Below are 23,258 nucleotides of genomic sequence, written 5' to 3'. Positions count from 1 at the left end.
GCGTGACCCAGTAGATGGGCAGGTTCCCAGATGTGCCGCCCACCCTTCGGCACGCTGGGAGAAGGGTGGGGGAGGTCTCTGAGGGCTGGAGAGAAGGCACCATCAGAGGATGTGTCCCCCTCCCCCTGAGCGAATGGTGTCTCTGGCCATTTCAGTGTGTGACAGTGAAGCAGAAGTCAGCCCACGTGCCCCGTCCTTGGAGATCCAGGTGAGGTTGGCTCAGACCCCAGCCCCCCACATCAGGCCACAAGGCCCTCCTGTCCTTGCCAGGACTTTGGGGTCGCGGGGTAACAGTAGCTGCCCCTGCCTTCCCTGAACTACCTCGATCTCTCATTTGGTGCTGCTCTGGACCCTGCGCTCGGTTTTCCTGGACGACCCTGTCCCCAGCCCGAAAAGCTTCCCTCTCACCACGCATCTAGGTGTGTGGCCCATTTTCCCTGGAGTTTACCAAGCCAATGGCTCCTGTTCCCCACTTCACCCCCGGTCCCCCCAGACTCAATTCCGTCACCTGTTTTGCAAAGCAGTACCTCTCCTCTTCTCTGTGCTGGGCTAAGTTGCTACAGTCATGTCTGACTCTGTGATCCTATGGGCCCCAAGTTCCTCTGTCCATGGGATTCTCCAGGCAAGAATACTGGAGCGGGCTGTCGTGCCTTTTCTCCAGGGGATCTTCCCCACCCAGGGAACGAACCCATGTCTCTTAGGTCTCCTGCATTGGCAGGCAGGTTCTTTACCACTAGTGCCACCTGGGAAGCCCACCTCCTCCTCTCTGCTCACCTCCAAGTTGATGCTTTGCCAAAGATCATTAATGGCTTCTTCCCCATAATCATGGACCACCTACTGCCCGCCCTCCTCCACCACCCTCAGGGACAGACGGTCAGCTGATTCTCGACATTCCTGACTTTCTTCCCTACAAGTGTCTGGGAAGGAAAAGGAACACTCTGGAGAGTGACTTCCTTCTGGTAGGACCTGTATCTCCTTCTTCTGGATGCAGATTTTAACTCCTGGTTTTTCCCCTTCTCTCTGCACTGGGAGGTCTCCTTGGTGATCTTGGGGCATCTCTGAGGAGTGGCAGTTTCTGCCCTGGAGGTGTTAAGGTCGGGGTATGGGAACCATTGGACTTCCTGGCAGCTTAGTGGTAAAGAATTCACCTGCCAATGCAGGAGACTTGGGTTCGATTCCTGGGTCAGGAAGATCCCTTGGAGAAGGAAATGGCAACCCACTCCAGTATTCTTGCCTTGGAAACCTCATGGACAGAGGAGCTCGGCGGGCCACAGTCCCTAGTGTTGCAAATAGGCAGACACTACTTAGAGCTTAAACAACAACAGCTTCAGTTTAGTCGCTCAATCGTGTCCACTCTTTGCGACCCCGTGGGCTGCAGCATGCCAGGCCTCCCTGGCCATCATCAACTCCCAGAGTTACATGTCCATTGAGTCGGTGATGCTGTCTAGCCATCTCATCCTCTGTCGTCCCCTTCTCCTCCTGCCTACAATCTTTCCCAGGATCAGGGAACAACAGCTTGGAACCCATTAAGAGAAAGCCTACTGTAGTCCTCACTAACTGTTTAACAACTGTGCCACCTTCTCCTCCAGAGGCCTGAAAAGCAAAATGTTCATTTCCCAGGCTCCCTTGCAGGCGGGGCAGCCATGTGATGACCTCTTGACCGATGGGGTGTCTGCTGAAGTCAGCCGAGTGGTTTCAGCTTTTTCTTCCTGCTAAAAGGGTCAGAAAAGGCTGACCCCTTTCCTGTCTTGAAGATGATGTGAAATACGGAGCTGTGGCAGTCAAGGTGCTACCCGAGGCTTCAGGCTGGAGGACAAAATCAGCACGTGAAGGAGGGAGGGCTGGGCAGAGAGCACAAAGCCGGGTCCCTCACAGCTTGGTGGGGCAGCTGAGCCAGGGAAGCAGCTGCCGTCTCGAGATTCTTCCCATATGAGAAAGAGGAAACCTTGATGTTTAAACCATGAGTCTTGGGGATTTTCTGTTCCTTACAGGCCGGCACATTTTCCTGATGGATTTATCGCCCTTTGAGAAAGGGTGGGTAGCTGTGCTGGCCTGGGGAAAGTTCGTAGGGACTCCCTCTGGCTTCATGGGAAGCTGGTCCCCTGTTGGTGTCACTTCCTGGGGAGGGAAGGAGATGGGGTTCCATGCCACCTGGAGGGTGAACCAGTCCTGACAGCACCCTGGGGCTGGAGTGCTTGGCTAGTGGGTGTTGTTGGGGGACCCACTGTGACCCTGGGAACCTGCTCAAGAGGCATCCTTAGTCAGGTGGGGCATTTGGGGGTTGTGGCTCAGCTGGTAAAGAATCTGCCTGCAATGTGGGAGACCTGGGTTCGATCCCTGGGTTGGGAAGATCCCCTGGAGAAGGGAAAGGCGACCCACTCCAGTACTCTGGCCTGGAGAATTCATGGATTATATAGTCCATGGGGTCGCATAGAGTCGGACACGACTGAACGACTTTCACTTCACTTCTCTAGAAGGTTCATAGCCAGGCACCTGAGCAGGCTTGACACGCTGAAGCCTTGCTATTGCATTGTGTAAGACTTGCTGCAAACAGAGCCACCATGTGGCAAAGAGAAGCAACAACAGTGGTCGAGGGATCTGATTTCAGCCTTTCCGCCCTCACACATCTCTGCGTGCGCTTCCCAGGTGGCTCAGTGGTAAAGCATTGCCTGCAATGCAAGAGACACCAGAGACGGGTTCGGTCCCTAGGTTGGGAAGATGCCCTGGACTGGCAACTCACTCTGGTACTCTTGCCTGGAGAATTACCATGGACAGAGGAGCCTGGAGGGCTGCGGTCCATCGGGTCGCAGTCAGACATGACTGAGCACACATACACTACTTAGACATCGCTGTGAGTGAGACAGAGACCCTTCCCGAGTTGGTGGCCAATTCCAGGGAAGACCCAGACTCCCTGCTCATCTGAAAGGTGTAAGTCTAAGCTAGTTTTCCTATTGAGAGGGGGAAAAAACCTAAAGATGTGTACCTTGAATTTTTGGAAGGTTCATATTGGACAGCAGAAGTAAGTAGGGTCAGTTTTGATTCTAAATGATTTCTCTTCTCTTCAGTTCCATGGAAAGATTAAACATCTTTCCTTCTATATACCTAAGCTCACGAGGTCACTGATTCCCTCTGAGGGATGTGGGCTCAGCTGTGAGTCTCAAGCCTGCACATCAAGGAGGTGAAGAATCAGGTTTTCCAACCTGCCTCAGTCCCCTCTCAGTTACCATGCCAGGCCTGGACATGGAAGGCCCCTGTGAGCTCCCAGGGACCTGTTCTTGGTGACTGCGGCCCACAAACGAGGAATGAGATAAACAGCCACCGCTTAAATTTGCAGGACACACGTAACTACTGTGACTCCTACTAGCAAATTTGATCTTCAGAACTCCTCATGAGCCGGACTTGAGACACACTTTGAGAAAGCTGCAACTGAGAGGTGAGGGCTGGTTGGCCCAAGGTCACCTGCTGGTGCAACTTACAACCCCCAAAGGTTGTCTCTCGACACAACAGATGTTTACTGTCTCACACAGTTTCTGAGGGTCAGGACTCCAGGAGCAGTTGAGGGGGTGGTTCTGGCTCAGAGACTTTCAGGTTCATCCGAAGGCTCCACTGTGACCGATGGGGCCCCCTCGGCCAGAGGATCCGAGGTCATTCACAAGGCTGTTGGCCGGAGGCCTCAGTTCCTTGCCGCGAGGACCTCTCCATGGGGCTGCTCATCATGCCAGCCGGCTTCCCCAAAGTCAGAGAGCTAGCTGACCGTGAGTGAGGGTGTAAGAGCAAGCGAATGAGACTGTGCTGTGATGTCTTTCACTATCTGCCCTCAGAAGTGACACCCCATCACTTCTGCCTCAGCCTAAGGGTCACAGAGACCAACCTCAGCACCGTTTGGGAAGCGCCACACAGGGTGTGAGTACCAGGAGGTGGGGGTCCCTGGGCCACCCTGGAGGTAGGTGACCACACAGAACCACATCCTCAAAGAATTTGGCCCTTGGGATAGGATTGGTGGGGGCTCCCCTTGGGGTAGAGTTGTCAGATTTAGTCAGATGTAGCAAAATAAAATACAGCGTTCCTAGTTAAATTTGAATTTCAGATAGGCAATGAATCATCTTTTTTTTTTTTTTTTTTTTAGTATATGTAGGTCCCAAGTCTTGCCTTGACAACCCTACTTTGGGAGGAGGAATAAGTACCCGTCCCTGGGATGATGGCTGAGTCCTGAGGCTTTCAGATGGTGTGTCTGACCTGAGCTGGACAGGCTGATCTCTGGATTCCGTGGATGCTGAACCTGACCTTTCCATCCCCGTCCTCAGCTTCCCAGAGGGACCCAGAGACAATGGCCGAGGCTTAAAAGCCTGGGGAAGGCCATTCTGCAGTCCTGAGGCTCCCATGCCTGCTAAGAAACTCCTTCCTTAGAAGACCTGGAAACAAAGGCAGCCCCAAACTCGGCTCCAGGTGGGGCCTCAGATGCCCAAGGTTTAGGGGTTGGCAAGGGAAGGTGCTGGAGGAGCAGGGGAGGAAAGGTCCAGGATCCCACCTGCTCCACCCCCCACCTGGGGGAGGGGGAGGCTAGAAGCTGCCTCTGTCTCTCTGACCCCGCACAGAATGGCCCAATAGGCCGGCTCCAGTGCAAACTCCCTGGTCCCTAAGCCAGCCCCCTGCAGGCGTGTGTGCTAAGTTGCTCAGTCCTGTCTGACTATTTGCAACCCTATGGACTGTAGCCTGCCAGGCTCCCCTGTCCATGGGGATTTTCTAGGCAAGAATCCTGGAGTGGGCTGCCATGCCCTTTTCCAGGGGATCTTCCCAGCCCAGGGATTAACTTATGCCTCTTGCATCTCCTGCACTGGCAGGCAGGTTCTTAATCACTAGTGCCACCTGGGAAGCCCAAGCCAGCCCCCTGCCTCCCCACAAATTGCCTTGCCCCACCCCCAGCCGATGTCCATGCTCAGACCTTCTCCAGGGGGTCCTGGTTTTATTTGCAAAAGAACCACTGTTGAGATGTGGGCTCCCCGCTCCAATCTGGGACCTCAGCTGTCTCTGCCCCAGCCTTGCAGGGACCAACTGGGCTCGGGTCTCAGGGCCGAGATATAGCCACCTCAGGAAGAACTGGTGGTCTCTCAGACACCCCTGTCCACACAGCTACCCGCCCCACCCCCACCCCCTGCAGGCCCATTCCTTTCAGGCCAACCCCTTCCCCTCACGCCCAGAAACAGCCCTGGTTGCTGGGCTGGCCAAGGGCTCTAGACGAAGCGCTTGTCCTTCTCGAGGTAGGAGAAGGGGTCCCCAGGGAAAGGCTGAGGTGGAGGCTGGTTGTAGGCGCCCTGCAGGAAGATCCAGGCTGTGCCCACCGCCATGATGGGTGTCACCACGAACAGGCAGAGTCGGTCCACGGTGCGAGCGACCCGGTTCCAGCAGTCCTTCTCCTGGGGCCAAGGGTAAGAGACAGTGGGGTGAGAAGGGCCCCCAGACCACAGACTCCCACCCCAAGCTGGGGCCCAGTGACAGACGCACGGCCTCAGCATAGCTGTGGGGGCTACCTCCGGCTTGCAGCAGATGGGAGGTGCTGGCGTGTCCACAGCAAATACCCAGCCCCCCTCCCCTGCTTCCCAGCGACTGGCAGGGCTTGGTTATCCTATCTGTCCAGGAGACAGAGAGCAGGGCCATGGCCTCCCCCAAGCCACGCAGTGCTGCCACAAGCCTGTATGTGAACTGAAAAAAGTGCCCCTATTTCAAGAGAGAATTTTTACAAGTTGTATACACTAGGGGTAAAGAACCTGCCTACCAGTGCAGGAGACCTAAGAGACCTGGGTTCGATCCTTGGGTCAGGAAGATCCCTTGGAGGAGGGCATGGCAGCCCACTCCAGTATTCTTGCCTGGAGAATCCTATGGACAGAGGAGACTGTGGCGGGCTACCGTCCATAGGATCACAGAGTCAGACATGACTGAAGTGACTTAGCACATATGCACAGGTACAATACTGAATAACCATATAAGGCAGTCTTTTAAGTGTCTGGCTTTGTCTGGAGTTTCAGGCTTGGAGTTGAGCAGGGACAGAAAATGATTGGCAGCTAGGAGAAAGAAGGGACCTGAAGGGAGGTCCAGAGCATGGCCCCAACAGGGCGGAACTGTGCGTTTGTGTGTACACCTGAGTGTGTGCCTGGCCACACACACTGCTATGAGGTTATAAGCAGGAGCTCCCGCTCCCTTACAGGCCTGGAATCTGCACTCACTCTTCACTCCTTCATCTAAGTTGGCAGGTATCTCGGAGAGGAGCTGTGCCCCCTTAAGATAGGATATGCTTGATTAGTGCACTACTTGAACACCTGTACATGGGAACACCGTGGCTACTCACCTCATTGTAACTGTTCTGGTCCTTCATGTGGTTGACGATGAAGTTGGCCCCATCCACAGCTGGTTTCAGCTCAGTGAAGAGCTCCTGCTGGGCCTGCTCGGAGCCTGCTGGGGGCTGGCCTGTGGACACCAGGCCAGGGGTGGGCATGAGGTGTGCCCTTACCCCACCTCCCATGGATGGGCCAAACTCCAGCCACTGGAGACTCACGTGCTGTGGTGAGGCGCCGGGCCAGCCCATGCCGCTCTGACTGCTTCTCAAACATGAGGTCACTTCGGGACTTGAGTGAGAAGTACTCCTCTGCCTTGGAGATGTAGCCCAGGGAGCTGCTTCTCCGGATCAGGGCTCCAGGGCTGGGCCCGTCCTCCGCTGGGCGGGACATGTGCAGGATCTCGGGAAGGGTCTCCAGGAAGAGCTGGGTAGGTCAGAGGAGCCATCATACAAAGTGGGTCACCTTCACTCATCCAAATATTGGGGCTTCACCCCTGGCTGCCTCAAGGTGTTCCCCAATCCATCATTTATCCCCCCGACCCCTAACTGATGGACACTTAGGTTGCTTCCAGTTCTCCCTCACTGCTCAGCATAGAGAAGAACTCATTGGTTGAAAATGAATTCCAGGTGAAAAACGAAAAGTCAGAAAAATGCCCCGAGTGCCGAGCTAAGACTAGAAAAGTTGCTAAACGACCCCCCTCAGCTGTCCCCAAACCACCTGGTGGCCCTGCAGAGGACGAGAGGCAAGGAAAGCACCCCTCCTGGGGACCCTGCCCCCACAGTTCTTTGTTTGGAATCGAGGTATAACCAATACATAATAGAATCAACAAACCATCCTCGTGTAGCCAGGTGAAATTCTTCAGAAGCATTTCGCTGTGTAAACACCTCTCAGATAAGAACTTTATCTAAGATGTTCCCTCCTTCCTGTGTGTGTGTGAGTTGCTCAGTCCTGTCCGACTCTTTGAGACCCTATGGGCTGTAACCCACCAGGCTCCTCAGTCCATGGCGTTCTCCAGGCAACAATACTGGACTGGGCTGCCATGCCCTCCTCCAGAGGATCTTCCCGACTCAGGGACTGAACCTAGGTCTCCTGCACTGCGGGCACAGATCATTTATCTGAGCCACCAGGAAAGCTCCCCTCTTTCCTGCCTGGCCCCTATCAATTCCTACGCAGCCCAAGAGGGAATCACCACACCTTGACTTCTAGCACTAAAGACTGGTTTTGCCTGTCCTTGAACTTCACAGAAAGGAAATTTTGCAGTCTCCTTAAAGTCTGACTTCTGGGTAACATTCAGCCTGGGGCGAGTCGAGAAGCAGGGGTAGCAACCTCCCCACCGTGTGCATGTGCGCATGCGCTCCACCACCACTGGGTACCGCCCCCGCGTGCCGGTGCGTGTGTACGCATGCGCCTCGCGCATTCCGCTGCAGAGAGGCACTGGGCAATCTCCAACTTTTGGCTACTGAGCCCTCACCTTCTTCACCCGCTCAGACAGCACGTGGGTGCTGGGTGTGCGGAAGTGAATGTTGAGCACGATGACACAGATCACCACGACCACGGTCACCAGCACCATGCCAAACAGCAGGAATCTGTGGGCGCAGGTGCAGTCTGGAGCCCCTGCCCAGGGGGGGGCGGGGGTGGGGCGGGGGGGGCGGTCGGGGAGGGCTGCTCACTTGCCGATGAGGGGGATGGCCATGGACGTGGCTGGCAGCCGCTTGGAGATGAGCAGCAGGAAGACAGACTGGGCCAGGAGCACCGAGATGGCCATGGATGTCTTCTCGCCACCTGGGGGACCCTGTCCTTAGCCCTGACCTCTGGCCCAGGGCCTAGAGGGTCGCACGGTGGCCCCTGCACTGCTGTCCACAATGCCATGGTGCCCAGAGCTCAGGAGCTAGAGCACTTGGGTTCCCATCCATCTTTCCCCTTATTGCTAGGTGACCTTGGACAAGCAGCCTAACCTCTCTGTGCCTCAGATTCCTCAACTGTTAAATGTTGGGAGGACAGAGCGAGAGAGTGTGTCTCAAATGCTCCGACTCTGCCTGGCTGTGGGTGAGAGCTCAAGAAACAGTTGCCATCCTCGTCAGCCAATCCCCTGCCACTCAGCCCCTCTAGACCACAGATCTGCGTAGAAGCCCCAGGGTGTCCTCACAGACCCCAGCCCAGCCCCGCCCTGCCTTGCCCACCTGACCCCTGAGAAGTGCTGTGGGGTGGGCCCCGTGGTCACAGACCCCTGGCCCCCCGCCCCACTGCCCCTTCTTGGCCTGCAGTGTGCCTCACAGCCTGGCTCTGGTTCCCACCCCACCGCCCCCAGGCTATACTCCCAATCCTGTATTTTCCACCCTGTCTGCCAGGGTCAGGGCTGGATCATATTTGTCTCTGGAACTCACCGTGCCCTGCTCATAGTAAATGTTCTGGAGCCAAGTGACCACAGATGACATGTGACATGACACCTTCTAGAATGAGGTGAGTATAGACTGCATGTCTTCTGCCCTGGCTTCCTAGAGACCCCGTGATCCACCCACTGGCTCCACAGCCAATGTCTCCCCAGCAGAGGGAGACTGTAGTGTTCTCCCTAGGGTCTTTGGGAAGCCCAGCATGAGAGGCAGAAGTGAGGTCCAAGAGGGATGGAGCCTTGTCCTCTTATGGGATATCCCACAGGGTCACAGAGCCCTGCCCCCGACAGGCCATGTGCTCCTCATACATGGACCCTGGGCAGGGACCCCCAGGAGTGGTGACGCCCCCCCACCCCCGGCCAAGCGGCTCCCAGGGAAAGTGAGGGGCAGGGCTGGGGCAGCTGAGCTCAGGGGCCCTCGGGAGGGGGTGCCGGGTGCTGGGCTCACAGTCGGCCGGCAGGTAGAAGACCAGATTGATCATGAAAGAGATGAGCACGCAGGGCACCAGGATGTTGATGACATAGAAGAGTGGCTTGCGGCGGATAATGAGGTAGAAGGTGACGTCCTGGCGGTTGGGACTGTCCAGCGGCGCACTGGGGTCCACGTTGACCCTGGCCGGCCGGTGCACTATCTCCCATTCCCCGTTCTCTGAGGGGGACACGTGGATGCCTTGGGGTCAGGCTGGGCAAGGTGGCCAAGGAGAGGCTTGGTGCAGGATGGGGGGGGGGTGCTAGCGGGGACTGAGCCGGCCCAGGGGCTTAGCCAGGCCTGTCTGCAGTGTCCTAAGGGGGCTGGGGGGTGGGGACCCAGAGGAGGGTTCACGTTCTGTTTGTGGGTGTCTTTCCCTGGGGCTTGGGATGAACATTTCACTCTCCAAGGGCAAAGTTTTCCTCTGGGATGGATTTTTTTTTTTTCTCCTTGGGAAAAATAAAAGCTGAGGCCATATGTGGTTCAAATAAGAGCCTTGGGGAATAACAAAGCAGTCAGAGGAATCACTACCCCCACCATGATGTACCAGCCTCGGGACGAGCGGGATGCGGTCTCTTCTGACAGACAGGGGCAAGTGGTTGGGCCCCATACAAGGTCTGAGCCTGGTCACAGACGGGGGAGGGGGGGCGTTGGGAGGGGGCAGCATACACACCGTGTAGACGGCACACGGCACACACATCAGATGACAGCCAAAGCCCCAACCACCCCCCGGGCCCTCTGGGGATGGGAAAACTAAACCACCCCTCTCATCCATCGGCCAGATCGACCCCAGGGACCCTGTCCCGACGGGGAAGGGTCTGTGTCCACCTGCACGTCTGTGTACCGGTGTGACCATGCCCTGTGTATGTACACACACGTGCAGCTCTGTGACTATCGGTGGGCAGGTGTCCAGGGGAGCCTGGCCACCCAGGAGCTGCTGCTCCCGGCACCTGTGAAGCCCTCGGGATCGATGATGATCCACTCCACGGGGTAGGAGCGGCCGTCTTCTTCATCCTGCTTCAGGCTCAGAGTGATCTCCTTGGTCGTGTACTTGAGCGAACTAGGGAGGACAGAGGGCAGAGGGTGGGTCTCAGCCGCTGGCCGGCCGGGGCCACGGTGGGGATGGGGCCTCTGCCTGGGGTTGGGGGAGTGTTTGCCTCCCTCGGCCCCTGGTAGGGTGCCCTGGTGGGGAGGGGCGGTCGGAGAAGTGGGGGCACCTGAACTTGAGGGAGCAGTTCTGCCAGTCGAAGGGGAAGTAGGTGACAGAGATGGGGCAGGAAGAACGGAAGATGGCGGGCGGCAGCCAGTAGACGTAGCCCGAGGGGTAGATGAGCACGTTGCAGGGGTAGGAGATCCGGAAGGAGCCGTCATTGCTGGGGACACGGACAAGGGCCACAGTGAGTGCTGGCCAGCGTGGGGGAGGCAGAGGTGGGAGGGCGGCGGGAGGCGGGGCAGGCTGCAGCTCAACTTGTTCTCCAGCACAATCTCTGGGCGCCACACCATGTCAGCGGGCAGACGCAGGACGCTGATGTTCCCAAAGTCTTCAGCATCCCACTGCAGCCGGCTGTCTGTCCAGCCCTGGAAGCCCAAAAGCAATGTCAGCACTGTGACAGTGTCCCTTGAGATGAAGATCCTAATTCACCAAAGGCTCTATCTGGGCTGTGGTGGCAGTAGCTGGTGAGAAGGGCAGTTGGGTCTGGGGTTTCGCGGGAGGCAGGGGCCAGTCTGTCCTGGAGGACAGTGTCTGAAGCAAGCTGGGGATCCCCCAGCAGAAGCAAGCACAGGGGTATTTGGGCCCTGCATCCTCTCTGCCACCCCGTGGCTCTGCGTGGGGTGTTCTCCTTACCTGCTCGATCCACACATTCGTGGTGAGGGTCTCTTCAACTTCTTTCTGTAATCAAGCAGGAAGCTGGTGCCCCAGAGGCCAGTACACATTCCCCAGGTGCCTTCTCCCAGCTCCCACCCGGGGGGAGACCACGATGATGACCTGTCTCCAGCAGTCAGGAGTGGATGGACAGACCAAGAAGCAGGGAGAGCACATGGCCTCTTGAATGTGTCATGGGTGCAAAATGGGGTGGAGGTGGGGGAGATCCCAGAACTGAAGCTGGAGGGGAAGGGGCATCACCTGAGGTCTGCAGGCAGTACGGACCCTGGAGAGGGCCTGAGTGCATTTCCAGGGGAGAGGGCCTACTGGAGCTGGGGCTGGGGCCTTGACCTTCCTCCCCATGGCCATCCCAGCCGGACCTCCAGGAAGCTGTGGCTGCTGCCCTTCCCCCACCAGCCAGGAGTGGCCACTCACCAGGGAGATGAGGTTGGAGAGGGTGAGAGCCAGGGAGATCTCCACGCTGTCCTCTTTGTGTACTGCGGGCCGCAGCTCCTTGTTGTAGGCCTTCTCCTCAAACAGGTGCCGGATCAGCCGCTCCTCCTCGTTCAAACCCCAGCTGCCTGGGGAGGGTGGGGGACAGGGGCCCAGGGAGGACGCTGCCCTGAGGTCCTGCTGGGCATGCAGTGGGACCCCGGGGGTCAGCCCCTCCAGGGAAAAAATGGCCGTGGGAGTGGGGAGGTGAGCCTGATGCTGGGAGAGGGTGTCCCGGGTCGGAGGAGGAGAGAGGAGACCGTGCAATGGGGACGCTTTGGGGAGGGTGATGGCCATTCTTACCGCACACGACCAGGGCGGCCAGCAGCCCCACTGTTAATACAGACCCTTCCATCCTGTTCCTCTGACTGGGTCTTGGGTCTGCCCCTCCGGTCGGCAGGGCTGGGGAGTGTGGGTGAGTGCCAAGAGGACAGGTGCAGGGTGGGGGCGTGGGGGGGGGGCAAAGGAAAGAGGCAGCCGGAAATGCAATCTGACACCTCTAGGCTCTGCGGCAGGGCAGAGAAACTGGGGCAGGTGATGAGGGGGTGGGGACAAGGACTGGCTGGCCGGGGCAGGAGTCGAGGGACATAAGGCAAAGGGACTCCCCACAGCTACCAGTGAGGGTCGGGGCCGGGCGGAGAGGCTGAAGGCTGGGGGCAGCGCTGGGCAGCCACGGACAGGGCAGTGGGGACAGGCAGGTCGGCTGCTGCCATTTCTTGGAAGGCAGACTGATATCCTGAGATGGGGGGCGTTGCAGCTTTCCTCCAGTGTCTTTGTGACCTCTATCAGCTGAATCTGGAGGCTGGGCCCTACCCGTCCATCCACTCCAGTCCCACCCTAAAGAAGCTCTAGAGTGGTCTTCGTGGATCATAAATAATGTTTATTAAAGCAGCTGTGATTTTCTGGTGGTGCATCTGAGAAGACACGTGGAGCCCTAACCTCCCGCCCCCACCCCACTCTGGCAGTGATGGTTTGTCATCGTGCTCCTTGATCCCCTCCCAGGGCCTGGAGCAGTGGTCCTGATGGGGGTTGGGAGACAGGGAGTGGAGTGGAGACCCAGCTCAGGGCCACCTGACTGGGGGCACGTGAGGGCTGAATGGGTGGCGCCCCTTCCTCCCCAGCTCTCGGCCCTGCCTTGAACCCTTGCGGGCTCCCTTGGGCTCTGCCTGTGCCAGGGCTGCCAGGCGGAAGGCCTGCAGGGCCTGCAGCAGCAGCCGGGGAAGGCTTCGGGCCAGCGTGGCTGGCTCCAGACCCACCAGGCCACTGAAGACCACGTGCCGGCCCCCCAAGCCTGCCCAAACCCAGGCTCGGAAGAGCCCAGTCAGTGTCTTGGAGCCCAGGTCTGCCAGGACCTGCAGAGGGGAGAGGTAGACAGCTCAGGGGCCCACAACCCCACTCCTGGTCCCCCTCCTCCTTGCTCCAGAAACTCACAGGCAGAGCAACCCTGTCCCCATCCCCTCCCGCTAATCCAGCACACTTCCTGCTCACTTGGACATGCCCACACTCCACTCCCACCTCCTCTCCACTCCTTCACACCCACCCAGCACCCAGCTCACATTCAGCTGCCCTCCCCATAGCCGTTCCCCCACCCATGGATACCCTCCCCCACCTCCACCCCAGGCTGTTGGGGAAGGGTCCCTTCTGTTCCCCCTCCCCAGCAGGGCTGACCCAGGTTAGCCTTCCCAGGCCACTGTGAAGGAGTCTGGGAAGCCTGGAGACCCACCTCGTTAAAGTCCATGGCCAGGCGCTCCGGGGGCACCTGCAAGATCCAGGCGTGGGTGCCCTGAAGGGTGGCCAGCTTCTGCCACAGGGGCTCCAGCCCAGGGCAGCCTGCAGGAAGAGGAGAGACCTCAGGAATAAGAGAGAGCTGACGCTAGTATGGAGTCGGGGTAGTATTCCACCAGAACCTCGGGACACCTCCCAGTGTGCAGACCTCCACATGCTGGGATGGGGCAGCTGAAGTTGAGAGGGGTTAAATGGTAACACAAACCCCAGCCTCTGTGGACACTGGAGCGGGCCCAAAGTCACAAGTTTCGCGCCCCCCCCCCCCCCACAAAGAATCATGCGTCCTGCTGCAAGTGAGGGCGAGAGCGGGTCTGACCGCTGCCAAATGGGGTGAAACTGCATCCCAGCACAGACAACCCCAAGAGTCCCCTCCTGGACACAGCCTCCCTTGGCCGGCTCCTCTGGCGGCCGCCGGTAGGGGGCGTCATTACCATTCACTTCACTGCGCCGCTCCGACCTCCGCTTAGAGAACCGAGCGCCAGTAGCCCGGGGAGGCGATCCTGGGGAGACGCAGGGTTAGGGGAACGGCGCGGTAGCGCTGGGGTGGGCCGGGGCCGGGCTGCGAAGAGCTTGGGGTACCTGAGTGCAGCCGCTGCTCGCGGGAGGGGTGCCTGGGAGGATCCCGGAGCGACGGAGCGGGGCGAGCCGGGGCTGGGGCCAGGCGCCGCACCCCCAGGCGAGGGCCGAACAGCTCCTGGGCCCCCCGCAGCAGCTCCAGGAGGGTGTGCGCCAGCGAGCGCAGCTCTGCGGGCGAGACGAGAGTCCGAGCGGCGGTCAGACGTGGGCCAGACCCTCCCCGGCCCAGCCCCGGGAACCGGACTGACCACATCGCCGCCGGCGCTGCAGACACTGCTGGTGCGCCAGACGGGCACAGGCGCCCGCGGGCCCCAGGCATAGGTGGGCGTAGAAGGCGCAGGGTGGGGCGGCCTCTGTCTGCGGTTCCTCCGACGGGTCCCAAGCCAGAAGCTCCCTGCAACTGGGCTCGCGGCTGAAGGGGGCGGCTGCGGGGGGCTTCGGGGGTTAGCTTACCACCTTCCCCTAGCTTTAAGTCCTAGCTCCCCAAATCCCTGCCGGGAGGAAAATAGGCTTTCCCCACGCAGGAGCCTGGGGGCCGGTGGGATGGAAACGGGCTCGCCCCAGGGAACTTATGGGGCACTCTGGGCAAGGGGTGGGGGGAAAGGTGCTCACCGCTCATCTGCTCCTGGAGCCAGTCCTTGAACACAGCCACGCGGGTGTAGACTCCAGGCTTCCCCGGCTCCCCACATCCGTCCCCCCAGGAGGTGACCCCGTAAAGGACCTCCCTGGGGCGGGGGCCAGGCTCAGAACAGGTCAGGGGGCCTCCCGAGTCACCCTGCAAGGACCAAGAGAGAGAGGCAAGAGAGAAGGCACTGTATGGACCCACCTTATCACCTCCCCCCACCCCAATGACACCCTTACAGGCAGCTCTGAGCTCTACTGGGGTTACCACTCTTGTACCCATTTTACCGATGAGGACATAAAGGTGCAGAGAAGTTGATGAAGTTCCCTGATTGTAGCAGGGAAGGAGGCAGTCCCGCCGCCGGGGAGTGGCCCACTACTACCCTCTGATCCGGCAGGTCTCATACCTGGCACGAGTCGATGCCCCCGGCCAGGTAGCCCGCACAGAGCATGCTGCTGGGGCGTAGCCCTGGTCCCAGGGCCCTTCTGCAGGTGTCGGCGCTGAGCAAGGGCACACGGGCCTCCCTCACTGCCTCGGCCTCTGGCCCATCTACAGGGAAGCCGTGGAAGGGGCTCAGGCCTGGATGGCAGGGGTTCTGTTTTAGGGTTCCCCCTTCCCACTGCCCTCCTTGATTCTTCCCCACTTGGCGAGATGGGCATTATTTTGCAAAGACAGCTGGGCGTAGGTCAGAATCCTTCCACCCCAGCCTTCCCAAGCTCCATCACTCCAGACCCCCCTTTCCCCCACGCCCCCGCGTGGCTCACCCAGGCCCTGTCCTGCCTAGTACCTTCGAAGAGGGCACCCCAGCCCGCGATGGCGCAAGGAGTGCCTGCGGGGGGCTCCTGGGGCTCCTGGGGCAGGCACACGGGGCGCGCCGCCCCTGTCGGGCTCACCGGCGTCCACAGCTGCACCAGGGCCAGGTCATTGTGGAAGGTCCGAGGGTCAAACTGGGGAGGGGGTGGCGGCGCCGTGTAAACGAGGCGTGGGCTGGGGGTGCTGTTCCCAAGTCTGAGGGCCTGGGGCTGCCCTCTCACCTTCGGGTGGGGCACGATGCGGTTCACCTGAACCTCCTCCGCCGGTTCCCCCTCGGACCCCTCGGCCAGCGTTACCGTCCACAGAAGCTCGTTCGGGGCCCTGCGGCGCGAGACACGCAAGACAGGAATGCGAGAAGCTTCCCCCTGGAGACCCTGCCTCCGCCCACGGGTGCCCCCCAACCCCCAGCTAGCCAGAGGCCGCGGACAGTGCGCCGGGGGGAAGACTCCGAGGCGGGGAAGGAGACAGCCGCCAGGGGGCAGCAGAGACCGGGCCTCGCGCGCGGCGCCCCACCCCGACAACCAGGGAAGAGTTGGAGCCCCGCGCTGGGCATCCCGGGGCCGGGGGCCCGACGTACCCCGCGAAGCAGTGCGCCGCCGTGAGCACCCAGGACGCGGCCACCAGGACGCCGCCGCACAGAGGCTGCCCGCCGAGCTGCAGCCTCACCAGCCAGGGCCAGGCCCCCGGTGGTGCTGCGTTGCCCCCAACAATGCGGCCGTGCGCCCGCGTCACGTTGACAGCGCCCGGGCGCCTCTCGCCACAAGGCCCTGGAAAGGCCGAAGGGGCACAAGTAAGGAGGCACAAGTCCCAGTCGTCCTAACCATCGAGACCCCTCCAGGGTCCACCCTGCGCTCAGCCCTGCTCCCCTCCCCTCTATCCCCCAAGCCTTTGCAAGCTCACCTGGTTCAGGTGAATCCTTCAGGAGGGGGGCTTGAGGCCTGGGACGCCCAGGTGCTGCTGAGAAACACACCTCTGAACCTCACGGCCACCCTTCCCCTCTTCTCCACTCCAGGCTCGGCCTGAGCCCTCTCTCCGCCTAACGGAGCACGCCAAACCACCCCCCTTTACCCTGCCCAGTAGTGTGTGTGTGTGTGTGTGTGTGTGTGTGTGTGTGTGTGTGTGTATGACTCAGTTTCCGACTTCTTGCGAGCTCATAGGCTGTAGCCCACTAGGCTCCTCTGTCCATGGGATACTCCAGGCAAGAATACTGAAGTGGGTGGCCATGCCCTCCTCCAGGGAATCTTCCCCACCCAGGGATAGAACCCAGATCTTCCTCATTGCCGCAGGTTCTTTGCCCTGTGAGCTACTATGGAAGGGTCTATTTCAGCTGCCATAAACGGCTCACTGTTCACCAGATGAGCCCAGACTGTGCCAGCCCTCCTGCCTTTGCACCTGCTGTGTGCCCAAGCCTTTCCACCTGGGGAGACCCTCCCCTGCCTATTCTTGGTTGCAGCCCCACCCTATCCGTGTGTGTCCCCAAGAGGGGGTGAGTTCTGAAGGGAGTGATGAGGTGGGCAGGAGAAGGGGCCCTGGGGTAGTCGGGGCGAGCTCACCGGGGCATGGGGTGGTGTGGTTGGCACAGCTCCGGCACTCGTGCAGTCTGTGCTGAATCTCCATCACCACCCGATTCACCGCCCACTGGGCGCTTCTCTGGGCAGCCTGCAACACCTTCGTCCCCTGGGCAGACAGAGCTGCGGGGGACAAGTCCCTCATGCAGGGTTGGGGAAAAGCCCCAGGCTCGTCCACCTTGCCCCAGCTCTGAGCCCTGCCTTGGGAGACCCGGGAGGGAGGCAGGGTGGGCTGCCGGAGTCCTGGGAGGGAATGGCACTCAGAGCAGATAGGATCGGATGCTTGGCCTGAGATAGCTCTGCGATTTCAACAGGGCTGGGCTGGAGTCCTTATAAAAGGAGGGCCTTTCCTTAAAAAACCTTGAAGGGAAAACAGGACCCCAAAGGTGCAGATATTATAGGACACGGGCTTACGGACACAAAATGACCATGGTGGGTTGTGTTGCCCACCTTGGGGCCCATAGAGCCAAGGGGACACTGCCCTGGGTCCCTTCCTCCCTGCTGGACCCAGAACCTTCCGGAAAGCACACCTTTCGGCAGTGCTTGCCAGCTGCCCTCCCCCTCCCCCGCCTCGGTATCCTCTTTCCTTTCCCACCTGTGTCTCATTTCTGGCCCCTTCTGCCAGCAGAGAGGGGCGACAGGGACGCAGAAGGCACCAAAGGGCCCTGTGAGTGGAGATAGCAAGCTCAGGGGCCCCCTGCCTGAGACCACCCCTCCTTCCTTGGACCAGCTCACCTTGCAGGGTGCTGGGGGGCACGCGCATGTACAGCGGGTGCCCGTGGGCAGACCGTGGGTCTGGGAGGGGCGGCAGCAGCAGCAGCAGCGCGGCCAGCAGCATGGTGACCCTGTCCCCGCACTCTGTCCCCCTCGGGTCCGCCCTCCAGGCGCTTATCCTTGGTGCCTGCCTCCTGGGCACTGAGTTCTCGGCCCTCAGACCATCTGACTCTGTTCTCTCACTTCAAAATGACCCGCTTCCCTTGGCCCGTCCCTCACCTGGCCCTTTACTCCCAGGAGCCCACAGGGGGAAATGGGGCCTGGGGCGGGTAGGGGGGGCGCTATAGAGAGGACAGACTGCGGGATGGGGGCCGGGGTCGGGGGAGGGAACGGAGTAGTGGGCTCACCTTTGAAGTCTCATCATCTGGGCTCTGAGGCCCCCCCTCCGTCTGTCAAAGGAGCCCTTGTTTCTGCGGCTCCATCAAAGGGGCCTGGACAGGCCAGAAGAACTGACCGTTGGGCTGGGGGCCAGGCGGAGGGGACTGGTGGGCAGGTCCTATCTCCAGGGCGAAGAAGAGGGGAGATTCCTATCCTCCTCTATTCCCTGAGGAGTTTACGGCTATGTTGGGGAGGGGGGTGTGTGTGTGTAGACGCTCCTGAGGGGAGGAGGCAGGGGGTGTATGAGGGTCTTCTGCAGTCCCGCCCCCTGAGGAGGTGCCCAAGCTCCCAGCCTCTTTGCCCCTAATTGCTTGGCAGCGTCCCTCCCCAGTGTGGCCATTTCTAAAGATGATCAAAGCGCCCTAATTAGCGCAGTAATTGCCGCCCTGGGAGGAGTGGGGTGGGAAGAGACCGAGGCAGGCGGATGCTGCAGTGGCCCCGAGGGGAAGGCAGGAGATGAAAGTCCCCCCCACAGTGGCCCAGTTCGGGAAGGACAGGCCCCAGCAGCCTCTGCCGCTCTCCCAGACCCCCTGCCCTGTGCAGGGCCCGCTCGGGCTGCCCGGGCGGCATTGTTCTCAGTTGCTGTGACCCTGATCTGGCAGGAGAGTCTTCTGGTGTCTCATGGGAAGGGCCACAAATGGGCAGCTCTCAGGGGCCCACGTCCCCCACCTGGGCATTGAGGAGCTGCCCTTCTACTCCACAGAATGTCCTGGGACCCGAAAAAACATCCTGGTGCCCCCATTCATTCTGGTGACCCCAGGGCACCTTTGGCCCGGCCTGGTGCTTTTTTCAGAGTAGATCTGTCATGACATCTGCTCATTAACATTGTCCTTTCTTCTCCAGCTTTTGCTCCTTCTGCATAGGTGAACGCAGCCTGATGGGAACCTGTCCCACCTTTGACAAGACAGAACCCCAGACCTGCAGAGATAGCCTGAGTCAGGGGTCCCATGGGGTTGATGGGTAAGAGGCGGAGAGGGGGCAGCCGGATCCAGCAGCTTCTCCAAGTTCCTCCTTCTGTGCCACTGTGGGCAGCAGACAAGAAGCTTGATTTCTTTGTTTCTCCTTGAAATTCTCTTCCCCGGGAGTTTGCAATGCCCCATGAGTTTGGTTCTCCCCAGCCTCTCTGGGGCACTGATCACAAAGAGGCTCCCAACCCCTGGAACTCCAGTCTGAGTCAGCTCAGCCCTGTCCCCGAGAGCCAGTCGCCAGCATCTCTTCCCAAGTCTGCATTCGGTGACATCGCTTCTGTATCTTGAAGTCAGCCCTGGTGGGAATCAGTGAATGCTAATAATCAGAGCTCTTTTTCCCGGGAGGGCCAGTGATTTGGCATTTGCCATCACACCACTGCATTGTTCAGTTGCTAAGTCGTGTCCAGCTCTCTTTGACTCCCATGGACTGCAGCATGCCAGGCTCCTCTGTCCACCACTATCTCTGGGAATTTGTTCAAATTCTGACCCATTCAGTTGGTTATGCTATCTAACCATCGCATCCTCTGCCACCCCCTTCTCCTTTTGCCTTCTGTCTTTCCCAGCATCAGGGTCTTTCCCAAGGAGTCAGCTCTTCCCATCAGGTGGCTAAAGTATTGGAGCTTCAGCATTAGACCTTCCTGTGAATATTCAGGGCTGATTTCCTTTAGGATTGACTGGTTTGATCTCCTTGCAGTCCAAGGAACTCTCAAGAGTCTTCTCTGGCACCACATTTTGAAAGCATCAATTCTTTGGCACTCAGCCTTCTTTATGGTCCACCTCTCACATCTGTGCCTGACTATTGGACACTGCACACGTTTTCCCCCTGATTACCATCACACCTCATAAAAATAATACCTCTGATTCAGGAATACCATGAAAATACTGAGTCTATTTACTGTCTCCACCTCCCCTTAGAGTAAGATCCCCACCACTGCCGAAGAAAAATTAGGGAGCTCACCGCATGGACTGCAAGTCCGCTCAAACCCCAGCTCACCCTCCTCTGGCTCCTCTGCCACTCCTGTTCCCGTGGCTGGATCACGAGCCCTCCCCTCTCCTGTGTCTTGACACCACCCCAAGCCCAGGTCAACTTCATTCACTTCTGCAGTTCACCTCTTGAGAGCTTATGTCTACATCCACATCTCATGAAATGATTCTATTATCGGTGATGGGTGCACATGTTCCTTACCTGCTTCTCCTGTCGGACCACGACGGAGAAGACTTCCGGCCACTGTTCCAGCAGGTCTACCTCACTCTTTTATAGTTTCTTCAGAGCAGTGACTTCTCTGTTGCTGGCTGTCCAGTGGGATTCTACTTTTTAAGGGGCTCAGTCTCCATCTTCTAGAGTGGACAGCTCCCCCCTCTCCCCACCCCACTGCAGGGCTCACTGCTGCACTCTTGCCAAAATCCGCGGTGCCCCCCCCAGGCCCCTCCTCTGAGTGGACTGGATAAAAGGACAAGGGAGAAGGGCCTTTGGGATGGCAGTGTTGGTGGACAGAGTGTCTTCCCTCACAGCTCCAGCCAGGTAGGAAGGAGGAGTGGAATTCCTAGAGGAATCAAGGAAACCCTTGCTCCAGAATCAGGGAGCTGGGAGAGGGAGAGACTGGCATTCCAGTGCCCAGAGGAGATCACCTCAACCAGAGGACTCGCTGTCCAGCTGAGGCCTCTGGCAGTGCTGAGTGGGGAGGGGCCCACATCCCCCCACCTCCGAGGTGTCTGGTCCCTAAGCATTTACAGAGGGTCTTCCACGTGTGTCCACAGGCCTGAAAGTTGGCACCCAGTGCAAATGAGACTGGTGGTTTTTGGAGAAAAAAGGCAGTGCAGTTAAGACGCTGCCAGCCCTACGTTGCCATAACGCATGTCTGGCAGGCAGGACAAGCTCCATAAGGTGCCGGGGTCCCTATGCAAAATGAAAACGCAGGGCCCCTTGTTCAACAGTTGTTAAGAGTTTCAAGATCGTGATATGTTGAATATTAAACCAAGTGTGGGGCCTTGCAGACCAAGGGCCCTGTGCCCAAGGGAGTCACCCTAAGAGAAACCTCCGTCCACTGGCAGGTTGGGCCCCTGGCACTTCTCATTTTCAGTGAAAAGGAGCTACAGCAGCCTTAGGGCCTTGACTCTGGTTCTAGGGCTCCCTGGCCCAGGTGAATCAGAAGCAAGGGCCTTGTCTTTCTGCCAACGCCGACACTGAATCTGGGCTTCCCAGATGGCTCAGTGGTAACGAATCTTCTTGCAGTACAGGGAATGGGGGAGATGCGGGTTTGATCCCCGGATCAGGAAGAGTTGCTGGAGGAGGGAATGGCTACCCACTCCAGTATTTTGTCTGGAGAATCCCAAGGACAGAGGAAGCTGGTGGGTTACAGTCCATGGGGTCACAAAGAGTCGGACTTGACTGAGCTACTGAACACACACACACACCCCCCAACACTGAAGAATAAAGCGGGAGGGGAGACCCCTACTCTCCCTCCCACCACCCCATGATAGATCCTGGAGCTCCACTTACATTTGGGAAAGGGAAAAGTGAAAGTTGCTTAGTCATGTCCAACTTTTCGCGACCCCATGGACTATACAGTCCATGGAATTCTCCAGGCCAGAATACTAAAGTGGGTAGCCTTTCCCTTCTCCAGGGGATCTTCCCAACCTAGGGATCGAATACAGTCTCCCTCATTGCAGCTGGACTCTACCAGCTGAGCTATGAGGGAAGCCCGCAGGAGAGGGAGAGGAGCTTTAATCAAGTGAGAGCCTGGAGTCTGCATGGACAAAGCCCAGGAGAAGGCTCTAACAGGGAAGGTGGAGAAGGCTCAGAATCTGGCCGGATGTTGGGACGAGAGCTGTGTCCTGCAGTGACAAAGGGGCCTCTGTCCAGCACAGTCTCAGGAAGGCCTGAAAAACTTAAATTGATTTAAATCTACATCCTGCTGTGTCGCGGTTCCCCGATAAGCTGGTGGGAGCCACCTGCGGTTGCAAGCTCAGTTCTTTGATGTCTGTCTGCTACCAGGAGGAGGGCTTTCTGCCTCATCCCCATGGTGTCCCCAGCACCTAGATCAGAGCCTGACACTCTGTATTTGCTAAACAGGTGAAGACATGAGCGCTGGCCCGTCTTCTGGCTCCAGGGACTGGCACATCAGCTTTAATCTGTCTGAAGCCGTCCAGGATCTCTAGGTTCCCTGGCCCCTGTGGGCTCTTCCCCATCAGCTGCCTTTCATTGCTGCTGGGTGGGGCCTGGTCTGCTGTCCCCTCTTGTCTGGGCCCACGTTCACTCTGCGTGGTCTGTCCTCTCCTCTGGAGTGTGGGTCTCCCTTGGAGTGCAGGTCAGTGGACCAAGGCAGGGTTGGGGGTTGGTGGGAACCAGCATTTTCCACGGTTATCTCTGAACCAGCAGGTGGCAGAGCTGGGGTCTCCCCCTCACCTCCTCCTCCCGTGTCCTTCCCTTTTTCCTCCTGATTTTTCTGGGGCTGGGGGCAGGATCTTTGTCCAGGGTGCGAGACGAGGAGGGGCTGTTAGTGACACCTGTGGCCCCTGCTTTCCCAGCCTCCCCTCCAGGCCCCAGGCTTCTGCCTGTGAGGTGAGCTGGCCTTGTCTGCTGACCCTCCTGCCCTGGGTGCCCTCTTAGGCCATAGCAGCTCCACCTCACCCCTCCTGCAGGTAGGAGCAAAGTCTCAGCCCCAGCCTCCCACCTGCAGAAGAGGGAAGGAGAGAACCTTGGACCGTTTTGTTGATACCTCAGGAAAGCCCCAGCAGGCTCGGGTCGGGAGGCCTCTGTGGACTCTGGTGACCTGGGCCAGCCCTGCAGCCTCCCTGCTGGTACCAGGCCCTCTCTTGTATTCGGAGGAGGATGGGAAGGGGACCGTGGCCTCTGGAAATGGTGAGGAGAGACCTAGGCACTTGCCACCCTGGACAAAACTGCCTCTCCAGGTCACTACACTTGTCCTCTGGGGGTGGACCTTTCCCACCTCCCCTGTCAGGCCCCTCCAGGCCATGGATGTGCTTGCTCCCCCCTTACCCCAAACCACCCTGACCTTCTGGGCTTGCCAGGGGTGGACAAAAGTGCACCTGGGTTGGGGGGGTGGGCAGTGACTAACCCACAGCTGACCAGGCCACCTTTGAGGGCAGTGTCCCAGGACCTGAGGGTGGGACCCACAGCTATGCCAACTTCTCGGGTCAAACACGGCCGGCTGGATACAGAAGCGTCCACAAACCGGCTGCTGACATATTGAAATATGAGGAGAGG

At 59.0% G+C, this 23,258-nt stretch overlaps 2 protein-coding genes across 4 annotated transcripts; both read right to left on the bottom strand.

Moving 5' to 3' along the window:
- Positions 1–5,211: 5,211 nt before the first annotated feature.
- Positions 5,212–11,931, bottom strand: CHRND (cholinergic receptor nicotinic delta subunit). Of its 3 annotated transcripts, XM_052635444.1 has the most exons (12): positions 11,850–11,931; positions 11,490–11,635; positions 11,037–11,081; positions 10,659–10,768; positions 10,408–10,563; positions 10,141–10,250; positions 9,170–9,370; positions 8,003–8,114; positions 7,804–7,918; positions 6,551–6,755; positions 6,344–6,462; positions 5,212–5,414 (listed from the first exon to the last, which is right to left on the bottom strand). In XM_052635444.1, exons 1-12 carry the CDS (start codon positions 11,899–11,901, stop codon positions 5,232–5,234), a joined length of 1,554 nt encoding a protein of 517 aa, XP_052491404.1. In that variant the 5' UTR covers positions 11,902–11,931; the 3' UTR covers positions 5,212–5,231. The 3 variants fall into 3 exon arrangements, with proteins under 3 accessions (XP_052491404.1, XP_052491405.1, XP_052491402.1); XM_052635445.1 differs by lacking the exon at positions 10,408–10,563; XM_052635442.1 differs by lacking the exon at positions 11,850–11,931 and having other exon boundaries at positions 11,490–11,843.
- Positions 11,932–12,607: 676 nt separating this feature from the next.
- On the bottom strand, positions 12,608–17,748 carry PRSS56 (serine protease 56). The gene is made up of 13 exons (XM_052653584.1): positions 17,646–17,748; positions 16,923–17,033; positions 16,243–16,296; positions 15,920–16,109; positions 15,564–15,663; positions 15,317–15,476; positions 14,936–15,078; positions 14,520–14,682; positions 14,156–14,332; positions 13,911–14,075; positions 13,763–13,831; positions 13,270–13,376; positions 12,608–12,898 (listed from the first exon to the last, which is right to left on the bottom strand). The coding sequence occupies exons 1-13, from the start codon at positions 17,746–17,748 to the stop codon at positions 12,608–12,610; spliced, it is 1,833 nt and encodes a 610-aa protein (XP_052509544.1).
- Between the last annotated feature and the right edge of the window lie 5,510 nt (positions 17,749–23,258).

Source organism: Budorcas taxicolor, chromosome 2 (assembly GCF_023091745.1).
Source record: "Budorcas taxicolor isolate Tak-1 chromosome 2, Takin1.1, whole genome shotgun sequence".
NCBI lineage: Eukaryota > Metazoa > Chordata > Mammalia > Artiodactyla > Bovidae > Budorcas > Budorcas taxicolor.
Note: the sequence above shows the minus strand (reverse complement) of the source record. Positions and strands in the feature narration are given on the sequence as shown.